Source organism: Chrysochloris asiatica, unplaced genomic scaffold, assembly GCF_000296735.1.
Source record: "Chrysochloris asiatica unplaced genomic scaffold, ChrAsi1.0 scaffold00061, whole genome shotgun sequence".
Classification (NCBI taxonomy): Eukaryota; Metazoa; Chordata; class Mammalia; order Afrosoricida; family Chrysochloridae; genus Chrysochloris; species Chrysochloris asiatica.
The window spans coordinates 15,994,648-16,020,547 of NW_006408579.1; the positions used below are offsets into that span (position 1 = coordinate 15,994,648).

A 25,900-nucleotide genomic window follows, 5' to 3' on the forward strand; every position below is an offset into this window, starting at 1 on the left:
ACCATCTTGGAGGCTGTTTAACATTAATTAAACTCCTATCCAGGAAGTCAGATCAAGGAAAGGGGTTTCACAGCCTTGAGTAAACCTTTGAATTATCAGGGAGTGCTGATGTCTGGGTCCCACACTTCAGAGAGTCTAATTTACTTGGTTTGCAGCAGAACAGACATGGTATTACAAAAACAAAAACAAAATCCCCCAAACAAACTATCCAAGTGATTCTCATATATAGACAGGGTGAAGTACAATGTAAGTGAACTAGAGGTTCCTTTTGAGACTAAACTCCACACAGATTTTACCTATTATTTTATCTCTTTACAACATCTGTTCTTCTCTTCTAGGGCAGGGCAGTGGGAAGGATTGAGGTTCAGTAATTTATTCACTCACAAAATATTGTTGATTACAGGGTAGATCTGGCAGAAGAAAGCCTGGTTTATTCTCTGTCACTTTTTTATTCTCTGCCATTGTTTTGTAAAAGTTGGTAGGAACAGGGTAATTTCTCACCATTAGTGGGTAGTGCAAATGGTTAATAATCTGATTTTTTTGAGTCCACCGAGAGGTACCTCAGAAGAAAGGCCTGGCAATCCACTTCAGAAAAATTATTCTTTGAAAACTTCATGGAGCACAGCTCTACACTGATACACATGGTCTCACCGCAAGTTGATTTGGGAAAATAAAAATAAAAAGTCTGTTTTGAGGGTATTTGTTTTGTGAGAGGTCAAAACAGGCTGGATGCAAAGTCCCCAGATAAAATAGAGAACAGTGGAAGTGAAACAGTTTGGATTGAGTTTAGGCAGCTTGTTCACTTCTCTAACATTTGGGCAATTGTTTCATGCATGTAAACTCATAAGCAGAGGTAAAACGGAGAACGAGACCACTCTTACCTCACACCATTTTTGAGGCCAGTGAAGTCTTATACCTATGGGGCTACTTGGCTGTTGACTAGCGATCTCTCTGGCTGCTCCTCATTCCTTATGGTCCTTGGGCAGAAGCCTGAATCTGATGGAAGGAGGGGTGAAGGAAGATTCAAAATGAGCTTATTTTACCTGGTGTTCTATTTTTCCTCCAGTGAAGATAGATCACACAATTTGGGTTCTAAGACTAGTCACATTTTGCCTTTATTCAGACTTTCTTGCCCATTACATCTTCTTCTTAAATTTTATTAGGGAATAAAAGCCAAAATCAAGAAAAAAAAATCCTCTGTAATTATCATAATTTTGTCAAATACTTCTCAATGTTGGCAGATGCCTGAAGAGAAGAGGATCTGCTTATGGACATACACTTGAAATAATTGTTGACATCTCATTCTATAAATTAAAATGAAAAAAATAAAAACACTTCAAGGATTTGGAATATATATACATATATTTTAATAACAGGAGCCTAATTTATACCTCTTACATTGCAAGAAAACCCCTACAGATTGTATTGGGTGTGAGTTCTACATATTTTCTTACTCTTCTTTAAATTCTAGTCATTTGCAGAGGGTGTGTTACTGTGTCATTCATTCAGTCATCCATTTCAGCTGCAGCACATGGTGATTATATCAATAAAGTACGACATCACCTTCTCAGCAGGATTCCAGCATACTTTACTGTATGGCAAGGTCTCCAAGATCTAGAGCGTCTCCATCTCATGATAAGGCACATGGCTTCCCATAGGCTCTTGAATGCATGTGTACTTGATAGGAGGTGGCGGAGGTTTGAAAGGTGGGGGTCTTTCCATGCTAGGAATAAAACATTACTCTTTCAAGGCTAGGAATGTGATAGGATGACTGAAGTATGTAGATAGATAGATGATAGATAGATAGATTAGATAGATAGATAGATAGATAGATAGATAGATAGATAGATAGATAGATAGATAGATGAGGCTTAAAAAAACTCATGGATAAATGGAATTGAAAGACAATGGAATTTTCCCTTGAACTTTTTGGAAGTTCCCTTATGTGTGTGTATGCATAATAGAACTTTCCCACAAAATTTTTGAAACCCCCTCAGATATAGAGATAGATATAGAGACATGGAACACTGATGGAGCTTTAGGGTAAGCACTGGACTACTAACTACATAGTTGACTAGCCACTCCTTGGGAAAAAGAGAAGGCTTTCTGCTTCCATGAAGATTTACAGCCTCGGAAACTCTTTACAGAGATGCTGTGAGTTGGAAACAATTTGACGGCACTTAATAATAACATAGATACAGATACAGATATTGTTGTTGTTTACTGCCGTCCAGTTGACTCTGACTCATAGCGATCCTGTATAGGGTTTCCGAGGAGTGGCTTGTGAGCTTGAACTACCAAAATTGTGGTTCAAACTGATCTTACAGTCCAGCGCATTAACCTGAGGCACCACACCAGGACTCCAGATATAGATATGATACAGATATGCATTTTGCCTGGCAATCCATAGCACCTGTTTGAGAGGGAGAGAGAGAAGCGGTGGGGAGAAGGGAGAAGAGCTGGTATAGTATTTTTCTCTTGATCTCATTTGTATATAACATTGTTTTTGTTAAGTGTCTTTGAGTTGGTTCCAACTCATAGCAGCCTTGTATAAGATTTTTGTAGGCATCTGAATAAAGAACAATAAAAACTAATTCAGCTTAAAAAAATTAATTCAGATTGTTTTCTGAGTTCCATTTTCTTGTTTTAGTCTAAAGATTCATAATGATTACTGTATGGTTTTCTGATGATTTAGTGGAGAATTGGAGTCCTGGTGTAAGGTAAGCATGGACAACTAACCACAAGGTCAGCAGTTCAAACCCACCAGAGTCTCCTCAGAAATTCTATACAGGGTCATTATGAGTCGGAACCAACTTGACAGCACTTAACACCACCTACAACAATGGAAACTTAACATGTATCAAAAGGTGAACACAATTCTAAGAGACTTGTATTTCAGTTTGTTTTAAATGGAGACTCGGATAAATTATTAATTTCTCAAAGTTCATGTGGTGGCTGAGAACCCAGAATTTCTGACTACCGAGTGTTCACCATGAAACACTCCCAGCACATGGTGATAGAGTCTTTAAGATACGCTACCAAAAGGTAGAAGAGGATATTGCATAAGCGTCAATGTTATTTTAGATAGTAGTAGAAGTACTGATATGGAAGATCTGCTCTGTGCATTATTGAGTCTCCTTTAATTGATCAAATCCAGACTAACTTAAAACCGCCATGTCAGAAAAGTGAAGCTTAATCTTATATCCCATTGCATATTGGTAAGTGGAAAATATTTCAATAAGACCCCAAAGAAGTAACTCAATGCTTACTTTCTCTTCCCTTTGGGGAAAAAAGAAAAGGGCAGTATTAGTCCACTCAACTGAAAAGAAGCTGGAAATATCCAAAAATTACCTTTCTTACTCAATTTCACACTTGAGCATCTAGGCCCAGCTGGGCCCAGGCAGTTCAGAGATGCATGAAAATGAAAAGCTAATGAAGATTAAAAGAACTCTGTTTCAGTTTTGGGGTGAGGTAAGGCTCTGTTCTCATTTCATGCCTGCTGACTTGTTCCACCTTGTGAGTGTTACAACTTGAGCAGGCACAGGAAGAGAAGAAGTCAGGAGCTGTGCACATAACCCCTACTGTGTGGCTCTGGAAAAGCCATATAACCTCTCTGAGCCTCAATGAGATGTATTTCTTCAGTGAAATATGAGAGAAAGTCCATACAGTAACAACATCTAAAGTGATGAGTAAATATTTTGTTTTGAAAAATGATCTGTTCCTACATACCACAGTATTATACTACTCACATTTCTTTCTGATATTGACACCATTTTCTCAGGCCCAGGCCAAAGCATACCATGCAGAAAAAAAGCAAAGTTGCAACAGTCACTGGCCAAGGCATTCCATCTTTGTGCTTATTAATCTCAGTACCTGCAATGGACATAAAGGGAGAGGAGCTTCAGTGTCAAACTTTGATACTAGTGTGGAAACAGCATTCATTAAAAGATTGCCCTTTCTGAAACATTTTTTTCAGTAGTCATGACATATGTGTTTTCCACAATCACACTCTGGGACCACGCCTGAAACTGTTCTTGTTTCTGTTTCTACATTTATACAATTACTTTTTAATATAAGTGTCTTGCCACTTAGATTTTCCCAGAATTGGTCTCCCCTCCATTTTCCCTAGTATCTGGACAACTCCTGGCACATAACATCCAGGGATATGTTATTTGTAAGAAGGAATAAACAGCAATGAACTCCTGTAAATTGGTATTCCAAATTAACTCCAATAAAGGGGAAATCATATATAAAAGAGTTCTGGTATGATGCTGTGGGTGTGGTGCTGTGAGTTAATGCGCTGGACTGCAAAGTCAGTTTGAAGTACAAGGTCGGCAGTTCAGGCTCACCAGCGGCTGCTCCTCAGAAACTCTATTCAGGGTTGCTATAGGTCAGAACCAACTCAGCAGCTTTTAATAGCAACAACATATGTAAAATAAAGGCCAAGTTTTGGATTTTCTTATTCTCTACAGAATCATTAGCTATCTTACGGAAGACAATTAATGTGTCAGGAGTAAGAAGAACATATATAAAGCATTTAAATACTCCAAAGCCCTAAAAGTCCAAAGCCAATTAGACCTGACTAACATCCATGAAGTTGTAGTGCTCAAAGGCCTGTCAGCCAAGGCTTTTCATTTCAGTGTTACCCAAGAACTGATAGGCAGTGTAGGATTTTCAAATCCTTTTATATCTCCTCTCTTTTTCTGTCCTTCTTCTTCTACCCAGTTCCACAACACAAAAAGGAGAAAGATCAAAGAGGGTAAGATTGGGGCTGCTTAGTTTTGTCTTTTCTGTTGTGAGGATAGCACAGGATCTGGCAATGTTTCATTGTTGTGCATTAGGTTATTGTGAATTAGAGCTGATTCAACAGCACCTAACAACAACAACAACAACATGGTCTGAAAAAAAAGAGAAGATGGAAATTAAGAGTCTGCCTAAAATGATACTGGTGGGAGATCAGTAGATTGATTTTTGTTGTTGTTTATGTTACCTGTGCTATGTTGTTGTTGTTGACCCATAGCAACCCTGTTTAGGAGTGGCTGGTGAGCTTGAATTGCCAACCTTGCAGTCCATGGCCTATATCTCTACTCAATTCATTCATTACATCTTTAACATTTAAGTACCAACTCAAGGTGTATGAATCAGAAGCTACTGAAAACTGTAGACTCTAGAACAGAGGCAATATAATTTTTATATTCTGTTTTTTTTTTCTCTTCGATAAATGAAGAATTAAGAAAATTAACTCCCTTAGGAAATAAGGGTATCTGTTTCTGCCTGACCGACAATGAAAGGAAATGTTTATAATCTCACAATTATATATTTTTTCTTCCCAAAGAGTAGTTTGCAAATGTGATAAAAATTCAGACAGTGCAGAAATATATATAAAAGTACAATGAAAAGAAATAGTCCTTACTACCTCAGAAGCTAGTTATTAATCCTTTAGATAAAACATTTAATAGTTAATTATTTGTCCTATCTGAAAATTTTCATTCATATGTAAGACTATACAAGTAACATGGATATTAGAAATGGTGGCATGTTAAATACACTATACTGTCCCTAGTCTCTTCCTCTTAAAAAAAAAAAAAAGTTCTCAGAATATTTTATACACCATTACACAGAAATTATAAAATGACAGTAAAGTCTCGTCTCTCAGTGTGGTTCTACCATGGTTTATTTAATTGGCCTGCTTAATGTTTAACTGTTCCCTAACAAGTTAACTTGTGAATCTGCTACATGGTTAAATTGCTTCCAGGTTTTTTTGCTATTTCTAGCACTCCAATGAAATTCCATATAAATTATGGATTACATATATATGGCATAGATCCTTTGGGCAAAAAGAGCATTTTTGGATCAGAATGGTTTTCTTTCATTGTTTTCAACTAGATTATAAACTACTTGTAGGTGGAGATTGCTGTTATTATTGTGAAGTGCTGTTGAGTCCGTTCTGACTCATAGTAACTCTGTATAGGGTTTCCAAGGAACAGCTGGTGGGCTTGAACTGCTGATCTGTGGTTCACAGCCCAGTGCTGATCCTACAGCACCACACCAAGTGGCGACTAGGACTTTCATAAATTTTCAATGCCCCAGTTTTTATTACACTGCTTTTCATATAGTAAAGTCTTTAAAAAATATATATAGACCAAAGACTAAGATTTAAAATGTTAGTTGTCAAGTCTTTTCTGTTTTCCATAGTTTGGAATGAAACTATGTGACTTTTTTGCACGAGCACTGATTGTTAGTAGTGAAAAATTTTCCTTTTCATACAACAAATGTGAATTTAAGGGTTCAAGGTCTTCTTGATGCTCATTCTAACTGATGAGTGTCAAAGTAAGCATCGAGAGTGCTCTGGCAGCTCACTGAGTGATTGATGCATGTCCATGTGGAGCACTAACAATACAGATGGAGGGTCACTAGGATTCGGAACTGACTTGACAGCACTTAACAACAACAACAACAGAGTTCTCCATAGATCCAATCATTAGAGTTTATGATCATGAAAGAATCAGTCACTCAGATCGTCACCTCAGGATTGAGCTAGAACTATTTTGTTACAGTCAACTCAAAATTTACTAGGGCTCTCTATGTGGTGAAGTAAGGAGTGCTGGTAGCATAGTGGTTATGAGTTGGTCTGCTAACCTCAAGGTCAGCAGTTCAAAACTACCGGCCATCCTGTGGGAGAAAGATGAGGTTTTCTGCTCCCATAAAGATTTACAACCTCAGAAACCCTATGCAAGGTTGATATGAGTCGGAACTGACTTCACGACACACCGCCACCACTGTATGTGGTGCTGTAGGATAAGAACTGGACTGCTAACTGCAAGATCAGTGGTTCAAACCCACCAGCCACTCTGTAGAAACCTTGAACAGGGTTTCTTTGAGCAGGAAACAACTTAATGGCACTTAACAATAATAATAATGCTGGTAATATAGTAGGATATAATATTTTATCTCTAAAGTTTTAAAGAAATTAAAGAACAAAATTTGTCTTAAATAAATTCCTATAAATTCTTTTCCAATCAAACACAGAAAATGAGATCACTGTGTTCAAGAATGTCTCAGTGAAGTAGCAGAGCTCTAATCTTGTCCCATTTCTAGACTAGGTGGTTTTTAAAAGCAATACTATTTTATAGGTAGTGATAGGACCTTGATTTGCAGCTCACTGTATTGGCATGTTGTATATAGGTTGACAGGAGCTCTGGGAGCGTAGTAGTTATGAGTCGGGCTGCTTACCTCAAGGTCAGCAGTTCTAAACTACAAGCAGCTCCGCGGGAGAAAGATGAGACTTTCTGCTTCTGTAAAGATTTAAAGCCTCAGAAACCCTATTCAGGGTTGTTATGAGTTGGAACCGACTCCACGGCACATAACCAACCACCAATCACCATAGAGGTTGAAGCTCCAATGACCTGAAGACTGTACAGCCTTCAACATGGAATTAAACTGAATATCAAGATAAAGAGTTTACCAGCCAAGTGGTCACAAGCCTGAAGTGAAAGGGTTACTCATGCCTGTGAATTTACAATCCCTTGGCCTCTTATGGTGTACAAAATAAGAGATTACATTTTTCAATAACGAAATTACAGGAATACTCCTCATTCTAACAATCTCTTTCTCACCTACTTTTCCCAGGTCTGAAATGATTTTTGGTACTTTTCATCTGGTTAGTTCTTACTCATTTTTCATGTGTTAGTTTATCATATCCTCAAAGGGACCTGAGTTGTTCCCCAATTTAAATATTTCTGTTCCAGTCTGATAATCCCTTGGGCTACGCCATGACACGTTTCAATGCATTTAATTGTCTGATGATTTGTTTAAAATATATTTCCTCCAATAAATTATAATCAGTGCTTTCAACACTGGCACAGTACTTGGAAAGTGCTGGGTACTCAATAAATACTTGCGGAGTGAACAAAACAGAACATCCGATTGAATATGTAAATATGGTTATTTTTAGTAAATCCATGGGCAGTTGTGGGGACTTTTGAAATTCTGGTTGTGCTGGTGAAGATTTTACCTACAGATATGAAGGTAGTAGCCGGAATGATCTAGTAGCCATTTCAAACTCTTCAAGAGGTGTAATGCAGGAGAAAGATGAGTCTTTTTGCTCCAGCAAAGATTTACAGCCTTGGAAACCCTATAGAGGGTCTCTATGAATCGGAACTGAGTCAATGCCACTTAACAGCAAAACAAGAGGAGTAAAATCACGATTGGATCTCCCTTGCTCCTGAACAGCCTGAATGCCCCAAAAATATATATTAAGTTTACTGAGGACCAATTCACAGCAAGGCTGGGATCCTGGGATCTGTCTAACAGCTTTCAAAGGAGTGAAATTTCTAATTGGTTTAAAGAAAAAAAGAGAAGCAGGGCACTTTCAAACAACACAATGATAGCTTTATGACAAATTTAAGTGGGCAAATTTAAATATCATAAATTGAGATCATAGAAACATTAGGGTCCATCACCATTGTCCCAAGATATAAAAGGTCCAGCCCATCAAAACACTGCTTCTGCCTTACCTCAAGGGACTTAATAAAGTCAACAGAAATGTCTTCCTAAAATTTGAGCAGACAAATCCATGTTATTTAATAATTCCATTTTTCAAAGGGATGTTAATATTGACATGGATTTTTTCATAGAGATGATTGTGAAAAAAATGCTGTAGTGTAGATTTCACTTTGAAATAGAATACAGAAAAATCTAAGGCTTCTGATTCTGTTCTTTGTGTGACTGGGAAGAATTTTGGTTCTATTTATTCCCAATTCACCATTGTCATTTTCATCATCAAGATGTACTTTTTTAAAAAAAAATTGTGATAAAAATAGGTACTACAAAACATTTGCCAATTCACCATCTCCTACTTACATAATTCAGTGATATTGATTACATAATTCTTCACACTGTATAAGTATCATCACTATCCTTTTCCCAATTATTCTAGTACGAATAACAAACTATGCCCTCTAGACAAGCATTCCTCATTTCCTCCCCTCTCCCATGCCTGGTAGCCACTAATGATAATTGGTTACTATATATTTACTTAGATAAGTGAAATAGTAAAGTATTTTAAAGTATACACTTGAAATGGCTAGCTAAGATTTGCTTCCTATCTGTTCTTACTTTTTCACATCTACCCAAATAAAGCAAACCATTACCTTCCCTGTCTCTAAATTCTCCCAATTACTCACCATGAAGTGTTGACTCTGCCCCTGAAGAGGATAATCTATATGTTTCACTGGGTATCCATGAAACTGCTAAAGGAAACATAAGAATCATTCTATATAAGACAGGTTATTTTATCTTCTCTTTACCTTTAAAGGAATCAAATAGCAAAGAAAAAAGGTATTAATTAGTACTTAAAGTACTATTCAGTGCACTGTTCTGATGCACATAAACCAGGAGTTGAGATCCTTGTTGTCCAAATGTTTCTAAGATATATCCACTTAGAAGTGGGAAGGGAGGCTGGAAGGAAAAACATTAGAGATTTCTTGAGCCACAGAGTGTTCTCAGACTGTTCTCATGCCCATTTTATAGAGGAGACAACAGAACAGGAGAGAAGGAAAGCCCTGGTGTGCTAGGGTGATCTTTAGTCAAGATAAGATGCCAAAAGGACTTGCAGACTTAGGCAGAATATACACAGGGGAAATAGTTTGTGTTTATGAGTGAGCTGACATTCTTGCTAGACTGTGAAAATCGAACTTGTCTCAGCAGTGAATTGTCAAGCCCTTATGGTCAGAGGCCTTGTTAGACAAAGGGTGAGTGTTTTTGAGGCATTCTGAGGCAAACCTCCCCTGCTGGATGGCAGCAAACTCAAGCAGCACATATGGCTTTTGAAATAAATCTGTCAACTCATTTTATTTATTGTCTATCTCTGGCAAGAAACATCCTCATCTTGGCAGGTCACACATATCTGTAGTTGATAATAGTGTAATATAAAGTAAAATTACTATAGTAGTACATGATTCCAATCAGTAAAAAGTCATTTCACCCTTTTATTAGAAAAATTAGCCTACTTGAGTGTTCCAGTTAAATGATTTTTATTTATTTAAAGACCAAAATATGCAAACACAAACACAACAAAATAAACAAGCATGAAGAACAAAAATCAAAACCTCTTAGCCCTCCCTTTTATTTGGCTTCTCTTGGATATCAACTGCAGTTGCAACTACTGACTTTCAGAAGAGGTCTGAGCCAATGCTCTCTAGGGATTTTATACAGGACAATTTCTGTCATGCCTACTTCCATTTAGGATCACCTCAGAGCTAAGTGTGGCATCATACATACCTATTTTGAGTCTGACAATGTCAGGGAAATGTTTGTACTGTCAATATTGTTCTCTGACCTTGCATAGGCAATCTTGGCTGTTTTTGTACTAGACAATGCCATGGTTTATGGATAACGACCATGAGGGTGAGTTCAGTTGCAGACCATAATTTCAGGTCCCTCCAGTCTCTTTCTGACCAGTAAACCTGGTCTTTTCTTTGATTTTGAGTTTTGTTCCATATTTTATCAGGACCTTCTAATATGGTTGCCAGGCACCAGCAGGCTCACTGAAGTTCACATTTTCCATTAGTCCAGCATATTAATTGATGCCAAGTGTCTTCAGTTTTCATCACTCTTCTTTCCTCTGCCCAAAGAAGGACCAATAGTTGCACCTTAAGTGGCCACTCATGAGCTTTTAAGATCCCAGTCACTATTCATCAGAGTAGGATGTAGAACATTGTGCTTGTGGACAATGTTATGCCAATTGATCATGGTATCTCCTAAGACTATGGTCCTGATCCTCCACTCCCAGCAACTCATTCACTCAGGTGTTTGATACTGCTTAATAAATTTCCATAATTTTGCTTCCTGTATGTTCCTCTACATTCTTGGATATATTTGCAGCAAAGGTAAATATCCATGTACAAATATCCTTTTGTTAAAATTTTATGTATTTTGAGTATATGCCTATTCTCCCTCTCATATTCATTTAGCCTGTGTATCTATCCATGTATCTACCCACAGATCAATTATTATAGCATTTTGCATATAACAGTATTTAACTCTGTTTATTCTAAATCTTGTACTCCTCCTTGTGTCTTCCCCTGGATTTTATTCTTTTTCTGCCAATCTCCCTGGTTTTATATTGCTTTCTCTATCACCTGTCTATGCCTCTAGGAGTCCTGGTATGGCTTGTGAGATAAACACTGGATTGCTAACAATGAGGCAGGCACTTCAAACCCACCAATCACTCCTTGCAAACCTATATAGGGTCAGTATGAGTTAAAAATGATTCAATGGCACTTAACATTAACCTCTCTCTTCCATACCAGCCCTGGTAACCATCAAAAAGTGTTTCTTTTAGCAGCATGAAAACTTTTTCTTGACTTTTTTGTAACAGTGGTTTCATACAATATTTGTTCTTTCATGAATGGCATATTTCATTCAGCATAATATCCTCCAGCCTCCTCCATGTTATAAATCTGTGCCTCACAGATTCATCAATTGTTCTTCAACATTGTGTGTGTTTTTTTATTCTATTGTGTGTATGTACCAAAGCTTCTTTATCCATTCTGCCATTGGTGGGTACTTAGGCTGTCTCCAAAGTTTTGCTTTTATGAATAGTGCTGCGGTGAATACGGGTGTGCAAATATCTATTCAGATCATAGCTCTTATTTTGTAAGGCTAAATAGCATATAAGGAGCCCTGATAGTGTAATGGTTATACATTGGGTTGATAACCACAAGGTCTGCAGTTCAAATTCACTAGATGCTCCTGGGGAGAAGGATGAGGCTTTTTGCTCTTGTAAAGATATGCAGCCTCAGAAACCCTATACAGGGTTGTTATGAGTCAGAATCAACTCCATGGCATACCACCACCACCACCACCATATATCAACTAGAAAGATTACTGGATCATACTATTTCCAACATTTTGAGGAAGCACCATACCATTTTTCACAATGATTGCACCGTTTTATAGTCCTATCAGCAGTGTAGGAGAGTCCCAGTCTCTCCACACACTTGCCAGCATTTGTTGTTTTTCTGTTTTGTTTAATTTTTTTCTCTGAACTTTAACTATTAGTGCTGGGGTGAGATGGTATCTCATTGGTATTTAGATTTGCATCTCTCTATGGAACTCCTGGTGTGGCACTGTAGGATCAGCACTGATATACAAACCATAAAGTCAGCAGTTCTAACTTACCAGCTGCTCTTTGGAAACCCTAACTAGGGTTGCTTTGAGTCAGGACTGACTAGATGGGACTTAACAACAATAATAATGACAATTGTTAACAGAGTTCTGGTTTGGTGCTTTAGGACAAGCACTGAACCATAAGGCCGGTTTGAACTAGAAGGCTGAGGTTCAAACCCACCACTTGCTCCTTGGAAACCTTATACAGGGTCACTATGAGTCAGAACCAGCTTGACAGCACTTAACAACAACAATAATGCACATCAAAAGATTTCACCAAAGAGTGAAAAGGGAACCCTGAGACTGGGGAAATAAAAATCAACAATGACATATTAAACAAGGGACTGATCTCTAAAATTTATAGAAAACTTCAACACCTCAGCAAGAAAAAGACAAATAATCCAGTTTAAAAACAGGCAAATATGAACAGATATGTCACCGAATAAGACATTCAAGTAGCCAACAAACATATGAAGAAATGCTCATGATCATTAACTATTGTTGTTATTATTAAGTGCTGAAGTTGGTTCCTACTCATAGTGACTATGAATAGGGTTTCCAAGGAACAGCTCATGGGTTTCAACTGCCAACCTTGTGGTTAGCAGTCCAGTACTTATCCTACAGTGCCACACCAGAACGCCTTAAGTGCACATAAATGTCTAATTTTTAGGAAATCACAGTCATTACAAGATAAATGTTAAGTTAGAGAAAGATATTTTTAAATTTAAGTAAACTGAATAACTAACGGAGAACCAGGTGACAGAATGGGAGAAGAACGTTTTAGAGAAGAGGAATATGTAATGATGTATATCAACTGAGAGATATGAGCTTTTAGAATTTGAGGACAAGATTCATAAGATTAGGGATTCAGCATCTTAACTAACAGGGAATAGAGCAATGGTAGGGTTTTTCATGGAGTCCTGGTGTGGCTCTGTGGGCTCATGCGTCAGACTGCAAAATCGTTTCAACTGCAAGGTCGGTGGTTCAAACTCAACAGCTGCTTCTTGGAAACCCTATACAGGATCACTATGAGTTGGAATCAACTTGACAGCACTTAACAACAACAACAACAGAACTTTTCATGAAGCCTGAAATAGGAGTGGTGGTGGTAGTTATGTGCTGTGGAGTCAGTTCCAACTCATAGCAACCCTGTACAGGGTTTCCGAGGCAGTAAATCTTTACGTGAGCAGAAAGCCTCATCTTTCTCCCGAGAAACAGCTGGTAGTTTCGAACTGCTGACATTGCTGTATATCCTGACATTGCTAATGTCCCGGCCTTTGACTCTCAACCCCTCAACTCTTCATCATCCTCTACATATGGAAAAATACTAAAGATTGTTAGGACATTATTAAGCAAAACTACCAAGAACCTGATAAGAATAGTCAAGTCCGGGGACAGAATAAACAAGGCATTTATAAAATGTGGGAAGAATGGTAGACTTTTGAAAGATAAAGAATTCACAAAGAATGAAATTAAAACCTCATGTGAGGTCAGTAATAGATATCGGCTGCCTGGGATGGTATGTATGTGTGCATAATAATGACAACAGGTAATATTAGTAATGGAGCAAGTCAAAGATATGGGGTCCTTTGGAAATTTAAATTCTTCCTGCTTGTCTAACGTACACAGACTTGCTGATTTTACTGTGGTTTTAGGTTATATTTAACCAGATGGATGGCAAGGGAAACCAGAAAGAAAAAAAAAAAAAAAAAAAAAGTTTCAGTTTTCTGTCCCATTTCCTCATCACCTGAGTGTCAAGATGAAGTTGTATCCCAGGATATCATTAACTTTATGCATTTTGGATATTTAGGTGGTCAGATTGTATATACCCATTTTACAGATGGTTAAAGTACATTATGCATTTTCATTCCAGATTGGCACTGAAGTAGGATTGTTATTGGTGTTAGGTGCCATCCACTTGGTTTAGACTCCTAGGGACCCTATGGACAACAGAATGAAACACTGCCCTATCCTGGGTCATTCTCACAATTGCTGGTATATTTGAGAACATTGCTGCTACCATCATTGTTGGGAGTCTTCCTCTTTTTCATTGACTCTCCACTTTACAAAGCATGATGTCTTTCTCCAAGGATCGGTCCCTCCTGGCAATATGTCCAAAGAATGAAATATGAGATCTTAACATCTTCACTTCCAAGGAGTATTCTGGCAGTACTTCTTCCAAGACAGACTTGTTTGTTCTTCTGGCAGTCCATGGTATTTAAAATATGTTTTCCCAACACCATAGTTTAAGTGCATCAAGTCGTCTACATTTTAACTTATTCATTGATAAACTTTTATATGCATATGATATGATTGAATATGGCTTGGATCAGGTGCACTTTAGTCCTCACAATGACATCTTTGCTCTACAACACTTTCAAGAGGTCTTTTGCAGCATATTTTTCCAATGCAATAAGTTATTTGATTTCTCCCATGAGTGTTGATTATGGATTCAAGCAAAAATGAAGTTTTGACAATTTCAATCTTTTCTCTGTTTATCATGCTGTTACTTATTGTCCCAGTTGTGAGGATTTTTGTTTTTCTACAATGAGGCACAATTCATATAAAAGGCTGTATGTAGTCTTTGGTCTTCATCAGTAAGAATTTTAACTCTTCTTCAATTTCAGTAAGCAAGGTTGTGTCATCTACATATCACACTTAGGTGGTTAATGCATCTTCCTCCAAACCTGATGCCATGTTCTTCTTCATATAATCTAGATGCTCAGATTATTTGCTCAGCATGTACATTGAATAAGTAGGGCAAAACAATAAAGCCCCGGCACGCATATTTCCTGATTTTAAATCATTCATTATCCCTTTGCTCTGTTCGAATGACTGCTTAGTAGTAAGCACAGCTAAGTGTTCATGAGTACAAGTAAGTGTTTGGGAATAGCCAATCTTTTTTTTGTTTGTTTGTTATGATCCACACAGTTGAATGCCTTTGAGCAGTCAATAAAGCACAAGTAAAGGTCTTTCTGGTATTCTCTGCCTTTAGTCAAGAGCCACCTGACTTTAGCAATTATATCACTTATTCCGTGTCCTCTTCTGAATCTGATTTGAATTTCTGGAAGTTTTCCATTAATATACTACTGCAACTACTTTTGAGTTATCTTCAACAAAAATTTACTTGCATATGATACTAATGATATTGTTCAATGATTTCCTTGTTCTGTTGGGCCACCTTTCTTTGAAATGGACACAAATATGGATCTCTTCCAGTCAGTTGACCAGGTAGTAGTCTTCCAAATTTCTTGGCATAGACGAGTGAGTGCCTCCAGTGCCTCATCAGTTTGTTGAAAGATTTCAATTTGTATTCCATCCAATTTCATAGCTTTGTTCTTTGCCAATGCCATCAGTGCAACTTGAACTTCTTCCTTCAATGCTATTGGTTCTTGATCATATGCTACCTCTTGAAATGATTTAGCCTTAACCAATTCCTCTTGGTACAGTGCCTTTGCGTATTCTTTCCATGTTCTTTTGATGCTTCCTGTATCATTCAATAATTTGCCCATTGTTGTTGCTGTTGTTGTTAAGTGCCGTCAAGTTGGTTTCATCCCATAGGACCATGTATAGGGCTTCCAAGGAGTGGCTGGTGAACTTGAACCGTCAACCTTGTGGTTCAAGCTGACATTTCAGTCCAGTGCATTAACCCACAGTGTCCAATATCACAACTCAAGACTTGAATTCTTTTTTTAGTATTTTCAGCTTGAGAAATATTACGTGTGTGTCCCCCACCCCTTTTTTTAAAGCTTTTATTGTGAATTGAGTGATAGTTTACATGGCAGAACATCAATTCTACACTCAACCAATTGCATTTTGTTTCATTGCAATGATTACATGGTCAACAGTATTTGCCTCTATTCCTACTTTTTTTTTTTTTTAATGTACACAAAACCATACAGGAATATATGATTGTTTAAACAACCAAGGGCACATTTTGAAAGCCAGCCCCCTGCCCACCAGCACACAGGCTTTCTCTTTCCATGTGTCTAGAGTCCTCAGCTGCTCTATCTCTCCATGCCATCACCTCTATCTCTGTCTGTATTGTCACGTTCCACTCATGCTTGTCCCTCTTGATGTTCCTAGGGTCCTCTGTTCCTGGAATATAAAATTAACTATTCCACCCTTTTGTTAATGCAACTTCTATATTTACAGTTATGACCATCACAATTAGTCATGATAACAATTACTCACTATTCAGTCAAAAGAATCCTATCCCCATATCCCTTCACTAGACTCATCTAGTCACCTTTTGGTTTTCTAACTCCATAACTTTGTGAATTTTATTATAAATATGATGTGGAAGTGCTGCCACCCCAAAGCAGAATTGAACTTCATGATGTAGAAGGAGCAAAGCTTTCAGGACTGTGATTTGCTGATGCAAACATTCATTAATAATTGAAAAGTGAAATGTATGAAGTATGAATCTAGGAAAACTAAAATGAACTGGTATTTCATTTGCCAGCTGCAAACATTCATTAATAATTGCAAAGTGAAATGTATGAAGTATGCATCTAGGAAAACTGAAATGAACTGGTATTGACCATTTTAAATTGGACAATTGTATGGTTTATTATACCCGGAATGACAAATAGAAGAAGAATGACGTCACATTCATTATCAAAAAGAGCATTTCAAGATCTATCTTGAAGTAATTTTTACTATCCAGACATCTACAATGATGACCAGTTAATATCACTATTATTCAAATTTATGCACCAACTACTAAAGTTGTTGTTGTTGTTAAGTGCCTTCAAGTTGCTTCCGACCCATAGTGACCCTGTATAGGGTTTCTGAGGAGCAAGTGGTGAGCTTGAACTGCCAACCTTGTGGTTCAAAACCACTTTGCAATCCAGTGCATTAACCCACAGTACTACACCACTAAAGCTAGTGATGATGAAACTGATGTGGTGCTGTAGGATAAGCTCTTTATTGCTAACCACAAGGTGGTTCAAACCCATCAGCCACTAATCAGAATCCCTATAGAAAATGCTAGACAAAATGGAGGCATAAACCAAATAAACCATAGAGCATGGTCGCAAATACCAAGGGCCCTAGAAACACCGCTACTGGGTTTATTTCACTAGAAAGCCATCCATTATCATTTTTCTGCTTCTGAACACTTTATAAATCTCTGAAATAAACATATTGGGAGAATAAAACAACTCCATTACTGATGCCTGTCATTAATCTTGCCAAATACATAGTCTAATGTTGCTGTCACACTTCAGTCCAATCCAAAGAGTAGAAACATGTTTCACAAACAGTTTGGGAGTAAGCAATCAACATTGACTTGTTAGACTCCTACATGCTTTTGTGAATGATAACAAATAGAGCAACTACTACAGGGGATTTTTCCTCTAAGTATATAGATAAAAATGATGACTAGTTAACAGTTAACAAGAACTAGTTTTTATTCCTGCATAAGAATGTGGGTCTATAATACTGACAAATAATAATAATAATTTCTTTTTGGTTTTAGAGCCCTCCTGGATGTCGTAATCTAAGGGTGTAATTTTTGTAAGAATGACAAAGAGATGTTAGAGATGTTAGAGGATAAATGAAGTTCTCATATGGCGGAGGACATAAAATATGAGTTCATTTTTCTATGAAATCTACTGAAAAGGCCAAGAGTCTATGTGTGTACTTTTTAAATAAGATGCTCTCAGTTTCCCAGTTTCTTGGGGCAGATCGAATCTTGGGTGAGCTCTCATGATTCATACTGATGCAGAGGATTCCTGGAACATAATTTTGTGGTGGCAGTTTAAACAAAATAAATAATTAAAAAGGTCAAAATTCACAATGAAATAGATCACCTGTTTTCATTGTGTGTGTGTGTTGAGATTTTTTTTCCATATCCTTATCGACTATATGCCTGCTTCTTTTACACAGGCAAGGACAAGGAAGAAAACACAACACACACACAATGAAAACAGGTGATCTGTTTAATTGCTATTAGAATATAACAGAGAAAAAGAAAGAAAAACGTTTAGGTTCCTGTTCTTATATATCTTAAATTTTAACGTAATTTCAATATACAATCAAATTAAAAATAAAGGAAACCATCAGATACTGATATATGTTTTGCTGAGAATTAAAACATGTAACATGTATATGATTATAATCACAGCATAAATTTAACTTGGAGTTCAGTTAATTTTTCCTATAACTTTATCCACTAAACATTTATATCCATTGCTAGAATATTTTCCCCATAAACCCAACAAACATTAAATCATGTACCTATTAAAAATGTTTGTTAAGTACTAACTATACACCAGGAGTCCTGGTGTGATGCTGTGGATTAATGCGCCAGACTGCAAAGCCGTTTGAACTGCAAGGTCGGCAGTTCAAGCTCACCAGCTGCTCCTCGGAAATCCTATACAGGGTCAGTATGGGTTGGAATCGACTTGATGGCATTTCACAACAGCAACAACAATACACCAGATATTACATGAGCCACTGGGACTAAAAGTAAACAAACAAACAAATTCTTGGAACTTACTTGCTTGTATTATTGTCTCAAGAATAAAGAATGACCAACAACTACGGTAGGTAAAATAAAGGCTTTCAGGATAGTTTATTACTGTTTTGTAGTAACACTGTATAGGCTAAATCTGTAAATCTGGACTTTCATCCACGATCTAATGTTTTTATTCCCCATTTATATCTGATTGACAAAAATGGTCTAGCTCATGTTATATAATAATATGTGCTAGGTAGTTTATTGTGTGAAGGGTATAGTTTTGACTAAATAATATTTCGCTGAGTTACTATCCAATTATATTTCACATTTTCCTCTGACTGAAGATATTTTTCCACACCGCCTCACCTCCACTCACCCACACAGTTTTGGGTTGTTAAAGATAACACTATGATTGTCTTATCTCTAGCCTATCTTTTGTAGTCCCATCAAAGACAATTGCTGTCCTGAATGTTGTATTTATAATTGGTTTACTGATATGTATATTCTTTAAAATATTACGCATATGTCTAATCCATATAGTGTTAGGTTGTACATGTTTTTATATGTTATAAAAATATGCATGCCACATGCATATTTGCTTTTTTGACTCAAGACAATTTTACTAGGAATCATTCTTGCTGAATCATTCCTTTTTTTTAATTGTTGTACATTTCATTATATGAGGATACTAAAATTTATTTACCTATCGTCTTAAATAGGATCATTTAGATTATCTCCAGTTTTTGTTATTATTAGCAGTGTTGTTTTTTTCATCCAAAATATTGTATACCTATCTCCTATATAAGGAGGTCTGGTAGCATAGTGATTGTGAGTTGGGCTGCTAACCTCAAGGTCAGCAGTTCGAAACTACCTCATCTGTGGGAGAAAGATGAGACTTTCTGCTCCCATAAAGATTTACAGCCTCAGAAACCCTATACAGGGTCACTATGAGTTGGAAGTGACTCCATGGCATACCACCACAACCATCATCTCCTATAAAGTACTAACATTTTTTCTTGGGTATATATGTAGTTATAGAATTCTTGGATTGTGGGGTATGTAAATGTTCAACTTTAAAACATATGACAATGTGCAGGTACCAATGTATACTCCCACCAGCACCATACTAAAAACTCATGTGGAGCTACAGCCTATCCAGATACACTTGGCAATATATTAGAGTTCTTAAGCGTTGCCAGTTAAGGCTAAAGTGGTTACCTGATTCTAGTCTTCATGTGTATTTCTTAATTGTTAGAGGGGATGAGTACCTCCTCATATGTTTTCTAGCCTCTTTGGCTCCATGTTTCATGTTGTACGTTTTCACTCATTTTCTATTGTTTTTGTATTTTCATTCCTATTGACTTGTAGAATTTGATTATATATTTCTGACATAATGTTTTCATCCCTTGTGAATTATATATTGTTTTGTTGATTATATATTCAGTCAGACTGAGGTTTGAAAGCGAAAAACTGACTGTTATACTTACTTTGCTCATCATCTTTTCCCCTGGAGGTCCATGAGTGGTTGAAGCCTTGCGTAGTCACACTGGAATTGCTGGCTGAAAATTTCAGAATATAACTTTTTTTATAAAGCTGTCATTTAACTTTGCTTGGATGAACTGAATTTTAAGTCTCTGTGACTTTAGGGAAATCTGAAATTGAAAATATATATTCCTGGGCAGGAATACCAGTTGGCATATTAAGCAAAAGCTCTGTAGTTGGTGTTTAATGCCAACCTATCATTGATTTACTTCTTTTTTTCTGTTCTCGTTACTAACACAGATCACTGGGAATATTGTGAAGATTAATATTACTGTAAAATCCATTGACAAATGGAAGATGTAATATAATAATACAAAACCAACTCTTATTTTTAAGATTACAGGGATTGTTGTATCAAAGTATAGTCACCAGGTTTCAAATTACCACAGAGCAACACAAAGCAAGATCTCACTAACAAGTGAAAATATAGTCTATTATACAAACCTTAACAATACAGTAGCTGTAGTAAAACATGTGTCCTCTATTTTGAGTTCTACAAGGAAAGCTTTACAATACTCACTTTGAGAAGTGGAGTTTCGAGTTGAGGTGCTTACAACTACAGGGGTTATTGAAGATGTAGCCGGATATCCTATTTTGGAAACAAAATTCCCAGTGTTATAGGTATTTACATTCATATCCTTAATTACACAACTAGATTTATCAAAGATATGGAATATTACTGTTAGAATCTTAGTGGTTACTTACATACAAAATGTTGCTGTTGTTAAGTGCTGTCAAGTCGGTTCCCACTCATAGCGACCCTGTATAGGGTTTTCCAGGAGTGGCTGGTCAGCTGTTCCAGCTGACCTTGCAGTTCAAACTGACCTTGCAGTCCAGTGCATTAACCCACAGTGCCACACCAGGATTCCTGTGATTTTCACACTTTTAAGATAAATTATTTTATGTACTATTTGTTAGACTCTATTTTACATGATGGTCTGGTGCTGTAGGATAAGCACTGGACTGTTAACCACAGGGTGGGCAGTTTAAACCCAGGAGCTGCTCCTTGGGAATCTTATACAGGGTCATAATGAATCAGAATGACTCAAGGACATTGAACAAACAACAAAACATTTTCTGTTTTGAGGATCAGAAAGGAACAGTAAAAACAAGGTACCTATCCTCTTAAACTTACCTTGAAGTGAGTTTTCATATATGTTGTTGTTAGGTGCCATTAAGTTGATACCAACTCATAGTGGCCCTATACACAACAGAATGAAACACTGCAGGGTCCTAGGCCAATCTCACAATTGTTGCTACATTTGAGCCCATTGATGCTGCCAGTGTGCCGATACATCTCTCTGGGGATCTTCCTCTTTTTCTCCCACCTTACAATTTACCACACTTGATATCCTTCTCCAGTGATTGGTCCCTCTTAACAAGATGTCAGAAGTATGAGAGATGAAGTCTGACCATCCTGGCCTCCAAGGAGCACTCTGGTTGCACTTCTTCCAACACAGATCTATTTGTTCTTTTGGCAGTCCATGGTACTCTCAGTGTTCTCTTCCTACACCATAACTCACATGTATCAATTCTTCTACGGTCTTCATTATTCACTGTCCAGCTTTCACAAGCATATGAGGTTATTGAAAATATTATGGCTCGGGTCAGGCGCACCTTAGTCCTCAGACTGACATCTTTGCTCTTCAACACTTTAAAGAGGTCTTGTGCAGCAGATTTGCCTAATGCAATACATCATTTGATTTCTTGATTGCTGCTTCCATGACTGCTGATGGTTGATCCAAGAAAAATGAAGTCTGTGACAACTTCAATCTTTTCTCCATGTATATAGATATTGTTTATTGGTATAGTGGTGAGGATTTTTGCTTTCTTTACATTGAGGCACAACCCATACCAAAGGCTGTGGTCTTTGATCTGAGAAGCTGGATTATATAAAGAACAACGTGACATCAGAATTGGAGGAAGAGTCACTAACAACCTGTGATATGCAGATGATACAACCTTGCTTGCTGAAAGTGAGGAGGACTTAAAATATGTACTGATGTAGATCAAAGACTACAGCCTTCAGTATGACTTGCACATCAATGTACAGAAAAAAAAAAAAATCCTCACAACTGGACCAATAAATAACAACATGATAAATGGAGAATGTATTTAAGTTGTCAAAGACTTAATTCTGCTTGGATCCACAAACACTCCTGGAAGCAATAGTCATGAAATCAAACAAGGTATTGCATTAGGCAAATTTGCTGTATAAGACCCCTTTAAAGTATTCCAGAACAAAGGTATCAGTGTAAGGACTAAGGTGTGCCTAATCTAAGCCATGGTATTTTCAATGGTCTCTTATGCATGTGAAAGTTGAAGAGGAAGACTGGAGAAGAACTGATGCATTTGAATTATGGTGTTGGGAGACGAATATTGAAAGTACCATTAACTTCCAGAAGAACAAATAAATCTGTATTAAAAGCCAGGATGGTGAGACTTCATCTCTTATACTCTGGACATATTATGAGAAGGAACAAGTCCTTGGAGAAGGACATCATGCTCGGTAAAGTGGAGGGTTAGTGCAAAAGAGAAAGACCCCCAAAGAGATGGACTGACACAGTGGCAGCAGAAATGGGCTCAAACATAACAACAATTGTGAGAATGGTGCGGGACCAGGCAGTGGTTCATTCTGTTGTGCATAGGGTCGCCATGACGCAGAACCGACTTGATGGCACCTAGTAACAACAACATAACACTGGCAATATGATGACAAAGATGGATATGATGATGAAGAAAAAGATCTAGGAAACAGTCAGCAGAGAATGCTATATTTATTTGTAAAGCACTACCAGATTGACAGAGTCTTGGTGTAGCACTGAGGGAGGGTTAATGAGTTGGACTGCAAAGTCAATTTGAACTACAAGGTCAGTGATTCAAACTGACCAGCAGCTTCTTGGAAACTATATATAGGGTCACCATGGGTTGTAACTGACTTGATGGCACTTTAGAACAATAAAAACAACCAGATTGTCACAGGACCAGGCAGTGTTTCCTTCTGTTGTGCATAAGGTTGCTATGAATCAACACTGATTCAACGGCACCTAACAACAGCAACCATTACCTAGGGACCTCAGTCTAATAAGCAACTAGCAATGGTCTTTGAAAATAACTCTTACCTATAAGCAACAAACATTTTCCCTGCCAGCTGGATCACTCACACTGGGGACCAGCAACAATTAGTGCCATGGGATTTGATTCTGACAGGAAGTACTGATATCCTGACTGTAGGTATGATAATTTAACTGGGAATTTTATTTGTATTAAAATAACTGATTTAATGTTCTCATCTAGACTTCAGAAATCAATGTGACATAAATTCTCACATGAGGTTTACTATGGGGAAAGGAAAACGCATTCAGATGATTCAATCTACCATGTGGTACACAGTCCATGGGGAAAAGAAAACTGTCTCAGCATGAGCGTTGTTCTGGGTTCCTGTTTTACTGTGTCCCTGAGAAGAGCCTCAGCCTTGGCTTAGACAGCAGTGCTGTGATACCCTCCCTCTCACATTCTGGTTGCTAGGACAAAAGGATCATTGAGTCCCAGCCACAATCTTCAGGGAGCTCAAGGCAGTATTAGTCTTATTGGTCTCTAGTTGAAAGTTCTTTACCCTTGGGCTTAGGGTTTGTACCAACTTGTATTATTGTTCTCAGATGGCGTTGATTTGGCTTCACCTCAGATCAACTCCATATATAGCAGAATGAAATGTCGCCTGGTCCTGTGCCATCCTCACAAAGTTTGGCCCATTGTTGCAGACATTGTCAATCCATCTCCTTTAGGATCTTCCTCACTGTGGGTTAGGTGTTGGGCTGCTAACCGCAAGGCAGTTCAAAACCACCAGCTGCTCTTCTGGTGAACTATGAGGCTGTCTGTTCATGTAAAGATTCATAGTTTTAGAAATCCTATACAGGGTCATTATGAATCAGAGTTGATTTGATGGCAGGGAATTTGGTTCTTTTTTGCTGACCTACTTAAGCAGACTTGATGTCCCTTTTCAGGGATTGGTCCCTCCTAATAACATGTCCAAAGTACATGAGACAAAGTCTTGTTATCTTCTCTTCTAAGGAGCATTCTGGCTGTACTTCCTCCAATACAGATTTGTCCATTCTTCTTGCAGTCCATGGTATGTGAGAGGGCTTCAAAAGGCTCATGGGAAAATTTCACTGTATTTTAACTCCATTTTTCCACAAACTTTTTGAAGCCTTCTTTTCCAACATTACAGTTCATAAACCAACTTGCATAGCTTAATGGGGAAAAAAAAATGATCCCTTTATTTGGGACCTCATTCATCATTCCAAACTCAGAGTTGAAGTTGTTTGGAGAACCATCTAGTAATATTAAATTCTCCCTCTCTCTCTGACTTTATGCCCTGGGCTCTGATAATTTTGGTATTCTATCACCTGGCCTCTAATAATCTCTCTACCATCTTCTTATGTTGTTGTTGTTGTTAAGTGTCGACCTTGTGGTTCACAGTCCAGTGCTGATCTTACAGCATCACATCAGTAGATATAATTGGTCAATTGGTCAAATCCCCAAAAGTTCAATTTTGTGGCAATTGTTGACATCAGCCAGAGAATCACTTAAATCAATCTAAATATAAGAACATCTTTTAGGGGCAATGGCTTAACCAAAGCATCTCAGAAGACTTCTATGAGGACAGGGAGGGAGGTGGGGCTTTCAGGCAGAGGACACAGGAAGTGCAAAAGCCCTGAGTATGATCTCACAAGCAGTGGCTTAGTAATATCAACCTATGTGATCTTTAATCTATGTGAGATTATGTGCCTTGCAAGAACATGTCTAGGGGTCTTTTGATATTAAGTGTTGCTGTTAAGCGCCATTGAGTCTGTTCCAACTCGGCGACCCTATCTACAGTTTCCAGGATCTAAATAGGATCAAAGTTTCCAAATCTTTGAGAGAGGAGAAAGCCTCAGCTTTCTCCCAAGGTGCGACTGCTGGGCTCAAACCATTGACCTTGTAGTTTGCTGACCAGGGATTATCCTTTAGCACCACCATGCACCCTGATATTAAGTGGAACATTTAAGTTACTCATTTTCATTCATCTTATTTAATATAGATCATATATTTCACATATGAATAAGACAGCTTGCTTTTTTCCCTTCTGTTTCAAGGTTAAATTTATACTTCACAATACAACAGCACCTCTTCAGTATTCAACAATTGGTTCTGTATTGTGACATAGTAAGCAAACAACTAGTATGCCAAACACAGAGATGGAATGTTGGTGCTTTGTTTTCTGGTTGTTTATTTCGTCTTCAGTTTGAATACTTATTTTTATTAAACCTGACAAATGTCCAGAGAAACATTATAATGACCCTTCTTTCTAGGAAAGAAGAGGTTTAGAAGTAAACACTGCTTCATGCAAAATGACTTGTTTATATTAATGCATAAACTGCAAAAAGGTTAAAACCATTCCAAGCCTATTTCCATTTTAACTATTGAAAAAATTTCTGACAAAAATAAAAAATCATCCTTATATATTACCACTAGACATTCAATTAAGTCAGAAGACAACTCTAGTCGGTTCTGAAGAGACACAAACATGTTCTCTAAGAACAGCTAATTCTGTTTGGCTCCACACGACTTTATCAAGCATAAGTTAATCTTTTCACTTGGACTCCTGGGTCATTTTTTCAGTGACTGATTGCCACTGTTGGAGAAGGCAAGGACAGAGAAATAGTGGAATCCCACAGTTTT

General features: G+C 37.5%; 1 protein-coding gene across 2 annotated transcripts in view; it reads right to left on the reverse strand.

Annotated features, from left to right (window-relative positions):
* Positions 1–1,614: 1,614 nt before the first annotated feature.
* Positions 1,615–25,900, reverse strand: part of CD96 (CD96 molecule) — a 166,181-nt gene continuing 141,895 nt past the window's right edge. For both annotated transcript variants that reach the window (XM_006864191.1, XM_006864190.1), the window contains 6 exons: positions 20,700–20,768; positions 20,125–20,196; positions 9,186–9,251; positions 7,931–8,014; positions 3,750–3,876; positions 1,615–1,723 (listed from right to left, as the gene is read on the reverse strand). In XM_006864191.1, coding sequence (XP_006864253.1) covers positions 1,615–1,723; positions 3,750–3,876; positions 7,931–8,014; positions 9,186–9,251; positions 20,125–20,196; positions 20,700–20,768 — 527 coding nt within the window. The remainder of the gene's footprint in view (positions 1,724–3,749; positions 3,877–7,930; positions 8,015–9,185; positions 9,252–20,124; positions 20,197–20,699; positions 20,769–25,900) is intronic.